General features: G+C 38.0%; 1 protein-coding gene across 26 annotated transcripts in view; it reads right to left on the reverse strand.

The window, feature by feature from the left end:
* KCNMA1 (potassium calcium-activated channel subfamily M alpha 1) overlaps positions 1-17,294 on the reverse strand; it is a 488,118-nt gene that overhangs the window by 190,295 nt on the left and 280,529 nt on the right. For all 26 annotated transcript variants that reach the window (XM_005152689.3, XM_005152687.3, XM_005152685.3 and 23 more), the window contains exons 4-5: positions 8,788-8,881; positions 5,097-5,208 (exon numbers count right to left, since the gene is read on the reverse strand). In XM_005152689.3, the coding sequence (XP_005152746.1) occupies positions 5,097-5,208; positions 8,788-8,881 (206 nt within the window). The remainder of the gene's footprint in view (positions 1-5,096; positions 5,209-8,787; positions 8,882-17,294) is intronic.

Consider the following 17,294-nt stretch of genomic DNA (forward strand, 5'->3'; position numbering starts at 1 on the left):
CCAAAGGAATTGAGAAAAATGCATTGGCAATATCAATTGTGACATACCACTTGGCTGCCTTTGACTCTAATTCATACTGCAGCTCTAACATGTCCGGCATGGCAGCACTCAATGGTGGTGTGACTTCATTCAGGCCACGATAGTCTACTGTTAGTCTCCACTCTCCATTAGACTTTCACACTGGCCATATGGGGCTATTACAGGGTGAGTGGGTCCTGCTGATCACTCCTTGACTCTCCAGTCTATGGATCAGCTTATGGATGGGAATCAGGGAGTCCCGGTTGGTGCGATATTGCTGCCAAAGCACTGTTGTGGTCGCAATTGGCACTTGTTGTTCTTCAACCTTCAGCAACCCCACAACAGAAGGATCCTCTGAGAGACCAGGCAAGGTGGACAGCTGCTCAATTTCCTCTGTCTCCAAAAGTCCATCAGTACCCTTTTGGGTCTTTGAAGTACCCTCTCCTGAGGTAGTCTATGCCAAGCATGCATGGAGTCTCTGGACCAGTCACAATGGGGTGCTTTTGCCATCTCCTCCTAGACAGACTGATTTCAGCATCCAGTACAGTCAACTCTTGGGATCCTCCTGTCACTTCAGAAATATAAATGGGTTACACCCCTTGAAAGCTTGATGGCATCAGGGTACACTGTGCACTGGTATCTACTAGAGCCTTATACTTCTGTGGGACTGATGTGCCAGGCCATCTGATCCACACAGTCCAGTAAATCCGATTGTCCCCTACCTCCACCTGGCTGGAGGCAGGGCCTCTCTAATAGTCCTCACAGCATTGGACACTTAAGTCTTGTAGAACGGGATTATTCTTCTTTATCACAGGAGCTGGAGTAAAATCAGTTATTCTACTCCATCTGGGAACCTGCTCATCAGAGACTGAAGCCGCAGCGCTCATGGGATGATCAGCCTTGACCCTTGTTCTCCAATTCAAGCACCTGTTCCTCCAGAGCTGAGGTAAGTTTTCCATCTTACTTCATCATGTCTTCTCCGTGATCCCACAGGTAAAACCATAGGGTGGCCCATGGTGTATACCTTCTATATCTTCTCTCTCAAGCAGCAGGACGCCTTTTGTTAATAGCTGAGACATGTGCTGGTACATATGGGCAGCTGGATAGATCAGATAGATTGTCCCTCAATTGTTTGAGGTCCTGGGACAGTTTTTCCACAGCTGAAATGATGGAAGGTGTGAGATTGTCTTCGAACTCTCTGAGTTTATGAATCATTTCATCCACTGTTAGTGTTACTATGTCATTCCAGGTTACTGTTGCCAATGAATGGGCATATGATGATGGTGCATTCCATGTAGATTTCCACCACATGGGTCGTGTGCATTCGACTTCATCTGGATCTATGGGTACATCCCCGGCATTCAGCTTGATGTGGTAGATCACCTCTACAATGGCTAATTCCCTCAGAGACTGCATGCCTTTCTCTAGTGTAGTCCACTTAGCCAAACAACTTATAACATTGTCCTTGTATGGAAATTTTTCTTTCACAGCTGCCAAGAGCCGCCTCCAAAGGCTGAGGGACTGTTTCTCTCTTGTAATTGCTTTGTCAGTTCCCCCTTCCCTAGCAAGTAGTGATCCCAGCTGCTTGGCTTCTGTACCTTCTAGTTTGTGACGGTCAGCCCCATTATCCCAGCATTGGAGCAACCAGGTGATGACGTGCTCCCCTGGTTGATGGGTAAAATCTTTTTGCATATTTCTTAGCTTGGTCGAGGTCTGAGGTCGAGAAGTCACTCCTTCTTCCTCCTCTGATTCATGTGATGATGACTCCTGATCAGATGCTGTCCCAGCTAGTAAGGGCATTGCCATTGCTTTTTCATCTTGTTTCTTCATCTTTCTTGTCTTTTCTTTGCTTTTCCCCTTGCACACATGGGCAACCAGTATTGGCACAAATTGGTCCCCTCTTTAGCTGCAGTGATTATCACTGTGGTTGGAGTGTCTGCAGTATCTGTTTCCAGGGTTTTGGTAGCTGCTGTCCTTGGAGTTGGCATAGCTGCTGTGCTTGGAGCTGGGGTAGCTGTGCTGTCTGTTGCTTTGCCATCAGATCCAGAGACACTTTTTTAATTTTGAAGGTGTTAGATAGTGTTGAACAGGGCTCTGTAAGCACAGGCTAAGCCCCAGCATGTTGCCATGTTTTGTCCCTCCCAGAATGACAACACACCTCATTTAAATGTTTTACTAATTTTCTGGATTTTGCACTTGTTCAATGGTGAAGTTCCAAGGCACTGGAGGGGCCCACTGGCCTAGATACTTGCCCATACTATCCCACACACCCTGCCACTCATGACTGTCCAGCCTTGGGGAAAATCTCTTGGTCCTCCTATATCATCGTCTAACCCTAGACAAGACCCAAACCCGCCTCTGCTTAACTCTTGAGATCAGACAAAATGGTTGTGGGTAAAACACACTCTGTATGTGTGCCAACATGCTGATCCCCATCACAATCAGCAGGCAAGTCCCAAGGGTACCCAAAGGCCATTCACAACTTTCAGAACTCTCAAATGATGCTGTAAACGGTCTGGTGGGGGGGCTGAGAATGTAAGGGGATGTCTCCTTCATGGGTTGACCATCCGAGGAGGGGAAAAAAGATGTTTAATTGCTAAACACTTCTATTATATACCTCCCAAAGTATAGTGCTGGTGACCACACTGGGAATGCAAGCCAGATCAGTTTCATGATCGATGATTCTATTGTATTACAAGTCACTACTATAAAGTAAAATGAAACAACAACCTTAGCCCAAGGCCCCCAGCCAATAAGCACTAACACAACAAATACCTGCTGTAAATAAGTTACGACATGCTGAAACTGTGAGATCAAGAGCAACAACTTTGAGAGACAACAAATCAGCATTGCAACGAGTGACCATTAATCCGAAACAGTAAATGCTTATCACAAATACAATTAGACACACTCTGGTCAGATATGTCATTATCTCAACCCTTCGTGCTCCATGTTGGGCACCAAACCATGCTGGACTTAAACCACGACAAAGGAAAACTAGGCATCAAGCCTGAAGCTGTAAATGAGGTCTGAATACCCTGTTTTCACCTCCACTCACCCATTTTTGCCACTGCATTACCTACATTATATCCAAAGTAGATGAGCTCCACAGGCAGAGTAATTTTTGCCATCTCTTTAAATGGTGTGAAGGAAAAGACAATCTTCATTAATACAATTCAGTGTATTTGCTTTAAAAATATTTCATTACAGCATATGAAAATAATAACTTACTGATCTAAATTATAGCTATGTTAGAGACCCCAGTAATTCACATTTTTGAATTACTGAATTATTTCACTAAGGATGATTTTCCCTAAGGTGAAAAACACAGTGGAAGCAGGTGCAAAACTCAAACATTGTAAATAAGCTGACTACATTAAAAAAATTCTGCACCTCAGCCAGTGATAAATGTCTCATGATGATTCAGTTAGAAAACAGATAAAGAGGGACAATAAACAAGAAATCAAGAAAAAGTGACATTGGTGTAATTAAGAGAGATGGAAATCCTTTCAATCTTATGAATAAATGTAAGTATGCTTAACTCCGCCTGCAAAATGACATAAGTCTTGTAAAACTATCCAGCAGAAACTGCTAAATGGGCAAACTCATTATTCCTGTTAATACTGTTAGTCAGATTACTATGTCACCATGAGTCAGTCAATTATGCAGTCACTTTCACAAAGGGCATTCATCTCAAATAATTATCTCTTTGCCTTATTTCCCAAATCTTTCGGTTTTGCTATTTTCTCATCTCACACTGCTTTTGTATGGATCCTGTGATTCTAGTACTTGGTCTTTGATATCCTTCATCTCCAATGATTTCAATCTCAAAGTTCTGGGAAACTGATATGCATTCAAGTGTGAAAACACATCCCTTTAATTCATATAATACAAAGAATCTGGGATGGAGTTATAGCTAGTAAAATCAACAACTTTCTTTTAAACATAAGCTTGTTATTTATTTACATACCTTCCTTTTTTTATTTGATTTTCTATCATAATATGGAACTATATAACCTTTTCTACTTCAAAAAGCATTACTTAGTTTTACATACACAACAGAAGTATGTGATAAAGACAGAAATCTTATGAGGATGTGTAGGGATCTTTCTTGGCTGTTTTACTGCTTTCTTCCTTGGTATATTAATAACCACTGATGCATATAGTATGAACTCAAACATAGTTATACGCTTATTAATCTCTTTTTGTACAAGAGTGATTCATTAATCATGTTAGCATCTTTGCACTTATGTACCAAGATGAAAATATTGCAATACTATAAAATAACTTCTGTTTTATTTTTCTTTCTATATCAAACATTTAGCATGACCACTCTCTTCAGTTTTCAGGAACAATGAGTGCCTGTATTTCTGAAGAAATGGGCTGTTAAATTGTGAGTTTTCATATGTTATCTAATTTTAGGAAGTTTTCCCTGAACAAAAACTTCCAAATTTTGACCTTCACTTTAAGTACCTAGAAAGAATATATAATTTGTATAAGAAACTACCTATGCCACATTATGGGTGTTGTTTAATTGATTTATTTTGTCTGCTCTGCTTAATTTTGTATTCCCTTTTGTATGTGGCATATTCTTTTCTAATGCATTCCTCGCAGTCATACACAAATGTTAAGCTCTGTGTTTGAGCAAATCATCCAAACCTGTTTCAGTGGATTTAAAATTTAACAAATGTGAAGAACATTTGTTGATTTCATTGTTGACAATGATTCATGGCAATCCAGTTCAGTGAATAAATAAATGATCTGGATCACCTGTTCAGATTGTAAGCTGGGACACTTGCATCAAATGCCCCATTTTATAGAAACAGCCTCATGTTGAACAGTATTTCCAAGCTGGAGTTCACCACCACTTAGTGTAGGAGATTATATTAATGATTAACAAGAAAACTGACTTTTTCTGGCATAACCCAGCCATGTGCTGAAATGGGAAATTCATTGGAAAAACAATTTGGTAACATTCTTTTGCTTACACCATGCCACAACATGAAATGCTCCATCAAAATGTGCAAAGTTTAAGTATTTTTGTAACATCTATTAAAAGGAAAAGCTATTTTACTTACCAAGCCAACTTCTGTTCAAATATACTGACACAAACACTGGAGGGACTGTGAAGAAATCTACTACTGAGTTAACTTCTAGCCAAAACCATAGCTTGTCATTGGCTGCTATGAACTGAAAAAAAAAGAGGGGGAGGGATGAAAGAATCAGATTATGCTCATGGTACCTGGAAGTATGGGCAATACTTTTTATTGTAAAATATCAAATGCCAGTGGTTAGTGGTGCAGTAACTGCTGGTTCAGCTCAGTCCAGACAAAATGACATATCTCACTAGAAAGAAGTTTGTACTGTGCATTGCTTATAACCACATTATGATTAAAATCAAAGACAGAAAACTCAAGTGAGAAGACCATTAACATGATGAGTTGTGATAGCTATGCTTAAAAAAAATTTCTCCACATTTAATAACAATGTATCAGTAATACTACAAAGTGTAGGTAAGTATAAAATATTTCAAAGTCTATCACCTTTGCTCTGGCACACCAAACATGTTGGTAACACTCTCATCGCGTATTTGTTGTTCACTGGTTTCTAAATACATCATAGTTTACAAACAGTCCCATTATCATCCTATCAAGAGGTAATCACTAGGATAACTCTCATATGGCATAATTCAGGGCTGCAGCAGGACTTTAGTCCTTTGAATTTTGCCATGGATAAGGTCATTTCTCTCTCCTGACTACAAAATCAGCCTAGGAAATCTGGGAAATTTGGATGCCACGGATTACCATAGTTTGAACTTGTCTATTCATCTATGTGCTTAAACAAGGTCAAACTACTATTCACATGCAAGTAATAAGTAAAACATATGCTTTCTATAATTATGAAATATAAATATATAAATAAATATAAAAATCTAGTGCATCATGAAGACATTTAATAGAGCAGTTTTACTCATGTAAGTCTTAAACCCTGGACTATTTCAAAACTAAAACATATTTCAAAACAGTGCTTTTATTTTTTTAATTACAGACAATATCCATTGACTTTCTTCCAAAGCAAACAGTGATATTCTCTTAATCTCCTAGCCTTAGAATGACTTTAAAACTTTAACAGAAAATGTTCATGCCAAGTTTTCTGGAATCCCAGATATAGTATTGGAAGGGGGAATCTACTGATGTCAAGAGTGTTGAAATCATAAATAAGAGACAGGCAACATGAGCAGCATCTGCCTCAGTGAAGAGTCAAAGCTAAAACTTAATTGACATTTTGTTAGTCTGTATTACTTTGTACCAACTTACCAGCATGAAAACTGAAGAAAAACACCCAGAAGCTTTTGTTTCCATTCTGTTGAACTTAGTAGTTAGAATATTTGGAACTAAAACCTTTCTAAGAGGTCATATTAATACATTCATAAGCTGCAATACGTGCGCTAGTCAGCATTTTATCTTTCTTTAGGGCACAACCTTTAGGCTTTCAAAAAGGTTAAAGAGTGTTATTCAACAATGAAAATAAAATCTGTTGAATGTAAAGGCCACTCATACTTTTCTGCAGAAGTATTTGAACAGCTACTCATTTAGGTAACTAGCAACTAATAAAAGACCATTTAATTACAGAATAAATCCTACAATGCCTGAGGAAGCACTTCTAGAAGCACTAGCACAATTCTGTCACTTCCAAATAAGGATTACTTCCATATTTGCCATATCTCTGCCAGACTATTGCTTGATTATGTGCTAAATCCTGCAATTTGGACTTAGTCTTCATTACCAGCTTGCAGACTTAACTTCTGAGTTCTCATATAGTCAATAAAGATTTTAAAATGGATATATGTGTGTTTGAACAGAAACATCTTCCAGAACTGAAAATAAGGTAATATTTATGCAATTTTAGTTGCAACATCATTTTAGGGAGAACAGGCAGAGAAGGATGAGATTTCAAAATATTTCTTAAAATCTTTACTTTGCAAGTGAGTCCTCACAGGAGATATTTATCAGAGGAAAATAAAAAAAAAAGAAAATGTAAAATAGCTAAAGCTGGGGATGCTTATTATATATCTATCAAATTCATTATTGATCAAGTTATTCCATCCACACAACCAAGTACCAACGTTTCCTTATGAAATCCTGGTTGTTTCAGCAGAACCTCTTGGAGAAGTAAAGTTAATATACATGTATATTAGCACTTTAACTTTGATAAGGAGTACTAATCTGAAATGAATCCTTATCATCCGCACTTAACACACTTCAGTTGCATCACAAAGAGGTTTTGGGTAACACAAAGATTTGTTTTGGTTGAACCTGAAACTGAAAAAAGGGTTCTGGCAGCGCATCTCACCTACTGTAACTGGTAAAGTGAGTTCAGTCCACAGGACCCAAGTGGACTTCACAGTACTCTCTCCCCCTTCCAAAAAGATACAGTGTGGACATCATAGTATTATCATCCACTCCCTGTATATTCTCTCTTATTCTGCTCTGCTTCTTGATAATGTAGCCTAAGTTACTGCCTTGAGTAAGAGTGGCCAGCATGTAATTTTAACTCTCTTGGTAAGAACATACAACCTTATCACTAGTGCAAAATTTCCAGAGCATTTGGATAGTTCTAAATTAAGGATTCTTGGAAGTTCACAAGTACCATGCATTGAACCTGTGATGCCAAAAAGTTAACCTATATTGCAGGCCTAGTAGACACTACAAAAGCCCCACAAATCCTTAAGCATTAGGGTCACTGTATGCTTCTAAAATAGAGCTTAGAATGCATACATAGTAGCGCAAATACTGAGGGAATTTATCTATTTAGACAAAGACTGCACCTAGACTAGGCAATGAAATAACCTAGATTTGCAACAAAATTCCTCATTGGATCATCAGAAAAGGATGGTTAAGTTGGCTGGAAGTGAAGTAGGAGGAACTGAACTATCATTGTGACATAGGAGCTCCTATGATTCAGGAGCAAAATGGACAGATTCAGGAGGCAGTACTTGTACCAAATTTAAAGACCACTGTGGAGACTTTCTGTTCAAATGGGGTTTTCCTGCTAGTTCTGTTATGTTTCAGGTTTTTTTTTCCCCTGATTTTCCAATTAACAATAAGCAAAGTTAGTGTTCAATATGTTTTTAAAAATAAAACAACAAAGTAACCACAAAAAATTCCCCAAACCCAACAGCTTGAATTCCAAGCATTACTGGCCCAAACTTTTAACAGTACCTACCTTTTTCAGATGTCCCAATTTTTAGACCCTAAAACAGCATTACTTAGTTTTCAGAAAGTGTTAATTTCAAGGATAAACACTTCAGGACATTCACTAGTATTTCAAGTTCCTCAAAACATTCATTACCAGTCTGGGAAAGTAGATGTGCATAAAACTGAAGACAGCAGCTCTACCAGCTGTTATCTCAACCTTCAACTGCCAAAGACATATCTAGCAGTGGAGGAATAGATTGAGCATTCACTAGGCTTGCTGAGGTAGCTATCACTCTATCGAGAACACTGAAACTAGCTTCAACATCACTGAATTATAATAGTTTTGCCTTTCTGCCACACAAGAATATTCTGGAACAGACAGCTTAGCTTATAAACTCTTGGTCTCCTCAGTGACCTTAGATGCTTATTACTATTAGCGAATTCTTTGCTCATGCATTTTAGAAATCAGCTTAATTTTGTCCAGCCATTGTAAAGCCAGCTGTTTCGAAATATTCCCATCTAATAGCTATGTTCACTCCCTGACTCATGACATCAAAGACACACTACTTACACGCAAGCCGAAGTAGAGTAGGAAGAACACATTGAAAGCCATGTCGATCTGTAATGTGAAATCTTTGTAGAAATTCTGGCAGGATTCTATTGGACTATTTGAAAGAAAAAGAAACCAGAGTAAATTGTCAATATACAAGTTCCTGCTCTCGTGAGATTTTTCTGCATTTCTTTAAAGGCCTTGATTCAGAAATCACATTTCTGTTTTCCAGTCTTTTACAAGATACAAGCAAGCATTTCAAAAGAATTATTTCATTCATTCTGTTAGTCATCCATACAGTCTTTAATTCACCTATTTGGGTAATATCAGAGAATTAACATGCAGGTACCTTTAAGGAAGGACAAGCGGGATAATACCTCAGGATTCCTTAACCTCTCATTAACCCTTAAAGAACTGACTTCTTTCTACAGGAGACAAACCTATGATACTTTAGGAGGAAACCTAACAAGCCTCAGCTAAACATTTCATGGTTTTAATTCATGTCATAACACCTTAAAAAAGTAGTTGCTTAGGAATATATTACCTATTAGCAACCTGTGGCATTTAGTCTTGTAGGATCCCTTGTTTATAAGAAGTTGGTTTTGGGTTGGTTTTTTTTTCTCCTTTTTCTCACTTCTTTTTTGTGTATGGCTATTTATTGTACTTTATTTACAATACTATGAACTGAGTAGAAAAGCACCATAGCCCACTGGTAAAATTAAATAACAAAATAAATTGAGGGATTTGAAGCAGTACTCTAAGGGTTAATTTCTGCATGCAGATTAATTAAAATACCTTTGTGTATGTCAGGCAGCCATTGCAAATTCTAGCTTATTATATTATGCTTTATTTAACGGTGGGACATGTCCAAAGCATACTCTATACAAACTGGTACTTTACAAATATACTTTTATCTAAGAAAAGAGATAACTTTTATGAGTATGATTAGTGATTTATTTGTGGGGTCTCTAAAGTAGGTTGATGAAGCCACAGAAAAATGTTGAAATCACAGACCAAAGTGAAAATCATGTTCCAATATATGCTGATGCATATACTATATATACATAATGTCCCACCATATATACATATACACAGATACATATATTGCAAATGATCATGTATTAATCATGACTGTAATAAAGTGAAAAACTGGAACCTAAATCATTTGGAGCCCCAGAAAACATCCTTTGAGTAAAGAATTGTTTTGGCTTCTCAGGTCAAATAAATCACCGAATGTGAGCATTATACCAGTTAGTATAGTGGTAGCTCTGAAAAATATAATGCTAGACTGCTCAACAAGCAAGATTCTATGCATTATGAATGTTGGTTACCTAATTTAAGGCATAAGGGAAATTACCTGGCTACCAGGTCATTACACATGCAGCCAAATTTTCCATTCCTTGTATACATTACAGGTCAAACAAGTTAAGTACAGCATGCCCTTTCCTGCCTTTAGATGCGTGAATGTATACAGCAAAATTCTCCTTGATGAACAATAGCTTTATCTTTTAAGAAGCTTCAATGCTATAGGAAATTATATTTAAATGTTTTTTAAAAAACTATTTGCAAAGATGTTGAAGTTATGAAACATTTCTGCTATAGTTCAAATAAAATTTCACAAAAACAGGCAGAAGGGAAAAGAAGCATATGTTAGCACATGAGGACGGAAGACAGCACCTCATACTGTACATATACAGCTTTAGCTATAAAAACCATGGATGTAGTCTAAAACCACAACAGGATCATTTTCTGTATGGCATTATTGAGAGGAAAGAATTTTGTCAAAATACAGTAGGCTACACACTGAGTCACTATGCACCCTACCAAAAGAAAACACAAGAAGTAAAGCAGAAGCAGAATGAACAACCCTACACCAACACAGAGGCTTGGACACTTAATTCCAGGTTGGATTTCTGTAAAAGCAGAAGAAATTCACTGCAGCTAATGGAACTGCACAGATTTCTAACTATGACAGAGTTAGAGCGCTTCTTTACCTTCCTTTCCATGGTGTTTGTCATGATTGTTAGATAAGGTTAGCAAAGGTTGTAGCTAACAACTTTACTTCTGTACCATTGTCCTTTACAAAAGCCTAAAGATCTGACAAATTAGTTAATACATAATATGTCTTCATCTTGTTTGCAAAATGCTTAGCACAGTAGACCATAATCCTGATTTAGACTTTTGTTTACTTAATACCAGAAACCCTGCTGATCATACCCCTAAAGCATCCTTAATTTCAGGTATCTCTCTTTCCATTTCTTAGTTATCAATTTCAAAGTCAAACACTATGTCCTTTCCTTTTTATTTTAAATTATTATTTTGGCAGAAAAGCATGTCACCGAGGCTAAAGAAATTATTCATCTCACCAGGCTTCTGTAATAACAACTATGTTATAGTTTTCCCACTGCCCAATAGCTTCTAGTTCCTCCTGTTTGTGGCCTCTTTGTCCTGATTGGGTAGTCCCCGTGGTGAAGACTCCCACTGTGACATCTGCCTACTCCCTGATTTTTACCCATAAACATTCAACTCTAGCATCACCATCATTAAGCTCTAGACAATTAAAACACTCCCTAGCACACTGGGCTACCCCACCACCTTTTCTTCATTGCCTATCCCTTCTGAAGAGTTTATAGCCATTTATTGCAGAACTCTAGTTATGCTTAATGATCACATCAGGACAAAGAGGCAAACAAAATATTCTGTAAGCAGCTGAGCAAAGCTAGCCCTTGTTCTCATGGGGGACTTAGCAGATATTCACTGGAAATACAACACAGCAGAGAAGAAACAATCTAGGAGGTTCCTGAAATGTGTGGAAGAAAACTTCCTGACACAGTTGGTGAGGGAGGCAACTAGGGAAAGTGCCCAGCTAGACCTGCTGTTTGTCAACAAGAGGACTTCTAGAGAGCAGAGTTTGGTCTGTTTAGGAGACTGGTTGACAGAGACCTTCCTTAGGAGGTAGTCCTGAAGGACAAAGAAATTCATGAAGGCTGGACATTCTCAAAGAAGGAAATCTTAAAGTCACAGGAGCCTTGCGCTAAAAGGTGAGCCAGCAAGGAGGAAGACTAGACTGGATGGAATGAGAGCTTCGGCTGGAACTCAGGAGAAAAAAGTAGTTTATGACCTTTGGAAGAAGGATTAGGCAACTAGAAGCACCAAAACCCAACTAGAACTTAATCTAGCTACTGCCGTAAAAGACAATTTAAAAGGTTGCTATAAATAAATTAACAACAAAAACAGGGCTAAAAGATAATTCTTTTTTGGATAGAGGAGGAAACATTTATGAAGAATGAGGAAAAGGCTAAGGTATTTGATAGTTAAGTTAAGACTCAGTCTTTAAGAGTAAGACCAGTTGTTCTCAGGGTCCCCTACCCCCCCAACTGAAAGACAGGAACAGGGAGCAGAATGAAGCTCTCATAATCCAAGGGCAAATTGTCAGTGACCTGCTACACCTCTTAGAATCATAGAATCATAGAATAGTTATGGATGGAAAGGACCTTAAGATCACCCAGTTCCAACCCCTCTGACATGGGCAGGAACACCTCACGCTATACCATGTCACCCAAGACTTCATCGAGCCTGACCTTGAACACCACCAATGATGAAGCATTCACAACTTTACTGCTCAACCCATTCCAGTGCCTCACCAGCCTGACAGTAAAAAACTTCCTTATATCTAACCTAAACTTCCTCTGTTTAAGTTTTAACCCATTACCCCTTGTCCTGTCACTACAGTCACTAAATGAAGAGTCCCTCACCAGCATCCCTATAGGCCCCCTTCAGATACTGGAAGGCTGCTATGAGGTCTCCACGCAGCCTTCTCTTCTCCAGGCTGAACAGCCCCAACTTTCTCAGCCTGTCTTCATACAGGAGGTGCTCTAGTCCCCTGATCATCCTCGTGCTCCTCCTCTGGACTTGCTCAAACAGCTCCATGTCCTTTTTATGTTGAGGGCACCAGAACTGCACACAATACTCCAAGTGAGGTGTCACATGAGCAGAGTAGAGGGGCAGGATCACCTCCTTCAACCTGCTGGTCACGCTCCTTTTGATGCAGCCCAGAATACGGTTGGCTTCCTGGGCTGTGAGCACACACTGCCGGCTCTTGTTCATCTTCTCACCAAGCAACACCCCTAAGTCCTTCTCTGCAGGGCAAGACACACACAAGCCTATAGGACCAAATACAATCCACCTAGGTACTGACAGAGCTGGTGGAAGTGCTCACTGAGCCACTTTCAACCATTTATCTGCAGTCCTGGCTAAACAGGGAGGTTCCAGTTGACTAGAAGTTAGCAAATGCGACTCCCATCTACAAAAAGGGCCAGAAGGAGAATCCAGGGAACTACAGCTTTGTCAGTCTGACCTTAGTGCTGGGAAGGTTATGCAACAGGATCACCATGAGCACAATCACATGGCACTTACTGATCAACCAGGTTATCAGGCCCAGTCAGCAGGAGTTTATGAAAGCCAGGTTCTGTTTTACTAATCTGATCTCCTTTTATGATAAGGTGATCCCTTACTGGATGAGGAAAAAGCTGTGACTGTTGTCTACCTCGACTTTAATGAAGGCTTTGACACTGTTTGCCACAGCATTGTTCTGGAGAAACTGGCTGCTCATGGCTTAAACAGGTGTGCTCTTTACTGTGTAAAAAGAACTGGCTGGATGGCCAGCAGCCAAAAGTAGTGTTCCCCTGGGCACAGCAGTGCGGCCAGTTCTGTTTAATATCTTTATCAATGATCTGGATGAGGGGACCAAGTAAGTTTGCAGACAACACCAAGCTGGGTGGGAGTGCTGATCTGTTGGAGGGTAGGAAGGCTCTGCAGAGGGATCTGGACAGGCTAGATTCATGGGTCAGGCGAATTGTATGAGGTTCAACAAGGCAAAGTGCCAGGTCCTGCACTTAGCCACAACCCCATGTAATGCTCCAAGCTTGGGGAAGAGTGGCTGGAAAGCTGCGTGGCTGAAAAGGACCTGGGGGTATTGGCTGACAATGTCTAAATATGAGCCAGCAGTGTGCCTAGGTGGTCAAGAAGGCAAATAGCATCCTAGTTTTCAATAGAAATACTGTGGCACAAAGGACTAGGGAAGTGATTGTCCACACATACTCAGCACTGGTGAGACATCAGCTCGAATGCTACGTTCAGTTTTGGGACCCTCACTACAAGAGACAAGGTGAGCATGTCCAAAGAAGGGCAATGAAGCAAGTGTCTGGAGAAAAAGTCTCACAAGGAGCAACTGAGGGAACTGGGCTTTGGTCTGCAAAAAAGAGGCTCAGGGGAGACCTTATCACTCTCTGCACTATCTGAAATGAGGTTGTAGCAAGGTAGGTTGGTCTCCCGAGTAACAGGTGATAGGACAAGAAGAAATAGCCCCAGGTTGTTGCCAGGAGAAGTTTAGACCAGATACTAGGAAAAAATTCTTCAGTTAGAGAGTGGTCAAGCATTGGAACAGGCATCCCAGGGAATGGTTGGCCTCGATCATTTTAAAGGTCTTTTCCAACCTAAATGATTCTACAATTCTATAATGTTTATCTGTACTTTGAAAGAGCATCTTTAATTTGCTACACAAAAATTAAAACCAGCCACTGTATTCATGACTTCTTGTGTTTTGAAAAGCAGAACTCATAGCAGCAAATTTATTTAACTTAATGTAGAGATATTATGCTGACAATCTATCAAGGACTATAACTCCCCTTATAGATGCCCTGCCATCTATGTTATGTGCTAAAATCACTAAAATGCAATGAACAGTGCCAGGGCTACATAAACAAGGTATGGGAGACTGTCAGTTTTCTTCAGGTCAACATTTATATCAGGCGTGGTGGTTTAAGCTTATAATTAAAATTTAATCATTTGCTGCATTTTTATTAAACTGTGCTACAGTTTAATATAAAAGTAACATCTGGAGAAGTAACAGTGGAAGTAGCCTACTCTGTAGTAAAGACAGAACCATATTTGATTTTTCAGGCATGGACTGCACTCTTTCACCTCTTCTTCATTCTCCTGTTCTTTAAAAATTACTATTCATTTCAGTTTCCCATTACTTCAATTTACTTGTTCTGTTTATTATTACAAAATTTAGATAGCAATACTAGTAGCTGTAAAGCCCAGTTATACAGGTATCACAGGCATAAACTAGATCATTGAAGAAGAGCAGCTATAAGAGAAATAACAAAATTACTCCAGCTTTACACAAATGGGGAAAAATTTTGACAAGGTGTTCCCAGGATACTTAAATCTTTTTTGAAATCAACACTGAAGACAACTCCTTATGTGACACTTTCACTACAGCTGTAGAAAAGAACAAGCCCCTTGTCGCTTAATTCAAAAGAATTTATCGCTGTTTAAATAACTATTTTTGTCACAAGTTTATTTTGTGTATTTATTATTCTTACTTATATCTGGTTCATTTGAAACGCTTTTAATGCCTTTGAAATGGTTTTACTAGGATTATTCTTTGAATAGTCATAAAATGAGTGGGAGAGGGCAAAAAATAGTATGCATTTTAATGTTTTCTGAAATTACTTGTTTCTATGCATATATTAATATGAAACAAACTTCCCAAAGAAGAAGCCTTCACTGAATATTTCCAGGATTCTGCAATTGCAACAGAGCTGAAAATATCTTGAATGTTTTTTCCTTTATCATTTCACCTCTTGATAAGGAGCTATGAAGTCCATTTCTACCTTCAGATCTAAGCCTTGGCATCACATATCAATCTATGTCACAGTGTCTGTGTGTCTAAATCACTGTCATTATGACCACACAGAAGTAAGGAGACAAAATTCTACATTCATTCATACTTTAGGCCAGCTTTGCAATCATAGTGATGTCTATCTGGATGATTTTACATAAAATGTTCCCCACAATAACGGGAAAGGTTGTGCACACCCAATTTCATTCTTGAAATAACTATCCAATATGCAATTTACAGTTCTCTATTCTTTCTGTGTAATGAAGTGGAGTCCTGTACTTCTGGCACATGTCATGACAATCTGCTCCTAATGTTTCTGCCCTTTGTCTTTTTTCTTTTTAATGACAAGGCCTGCAATGGCTAAGATGGATGCTAATTTTTACGTATGTATAATTACATACCAAAATATAAAAGGTTAATTTTAAGACATATTATTTTAGTTACTTCTTGCCAAGTGTTTTGAAGATAAGTTCTGTGTAAAGCATTCATGAACTGCCACAAAAGAAAATTACCTCCAGTGTAACTTCAGGAAAGTACTGATGTTAATGTCATACCACTGCTGCTACATCTTTGGATCTTTAAGTAATTATTGAAACTTTCAGAAATTCAGAGTATTTCCCTAATTTATAACTCTAGTTTTTGGAAAAAAGCTAATTTGTCTTCTGGATGGTGAAGCAAAAGCTAAATCTACTATTGAAATTAGATAAAATACATTTGAATTCTTAATATTAATTAAATCACATTTAAAACTGAAAAATTTGGAACCTCAAAAAATTGTTTTAAAATTAATGTCTGAGACAACATGATCAGAAGTTTTTCATTTCCTTTGCTCATAAGTTTTTAGATTGCACAATAGTACATTATACGAAAAACACTAAAATGTGCATTTTCTATCAGAAGGAATGTCCGTTTATAAGAAGGAATTTTAAAAGAAAATTATGCATAGAAATACAAGTAGAAACTTCTAAAATATAATCAACACAAATGAATATATGAAACCACTCAATATTTAGAAGCTCTTTAGTAACTCATAATTAGAAAACATTCTATTCACACTTCTCAATTTTAAACTATATTTTAATGCAATTGATATGTATAAATTTTCTTTGTTCACAAAACTGTGTGGTCTTTTTTTTTCTGAATTATTTTGTTCAGTGAGAGCTTCTCTGTAATACTGAATTCCCTCAAATTTATTTATAAATCAAACCCAATTTTACAAAATTTAGAATAAGAAACAAATTTTACACAAATCTGAAATTAGTGTTCATCAATACTCCTTTAAAACACATTTTTAACAGTACAAAAAAGAAAAATCAAGGGGTTATGGTTAGGCTTTTTAATTGTGTTTATGTGGTATAGTACTAACGTAAAACTAAGGGAAAAGCTAGATGTATCATTTAGTAAAAGCAACTTTTATTCAATGCAGAATACTTTGTTTCTTTATAGTTTAGATGTACAGTTTAGAAGGGAATCAGCAATTAAAATCTTCTTTACTGAAACAGGCATGAACGTACAGCAAAATTATAAACATGGATGCCTATCAAATGTCAACCTCATGAAACAATTATTAAAAAAAAAACAGCAAGACTAAATAAGAATCAAAGGTGTCAAACAACTGAGAGAATGATAATGCAACTGCCTTTCATTTATTAACCAAGCTAGCCCCACAATAAGAAAACAAAAGTATTTTCTTGCAGTATGTGTACTGATCTTCAAAATGGAAGGGGCCTTGGCAATTAACTCAATTTAGAAGGTCTCTGTGTTATAACATTAATAAGCTCATTAATATTTTGATGGCAAATGTCTTCTAAATTACTTCACCCTCCCCTAACATTAAATG

The sequence above is a fragment of the Melopsittacus undulatus genome, chromosome 8 (assembly GCF_012275295.1).
Source record: "Melopsittacus undulatus isolate bMelUnd1 chromosome 8, bMelUnd1.mat.Z, whole genome shotgun sequence".
Taxonomy (NCBI): Eukaryota; Metazoa; Chordata; class Aves; order Psittaciformes; family Psittaculidae; genus Melopsittacus; species Melopsittacus undulatus.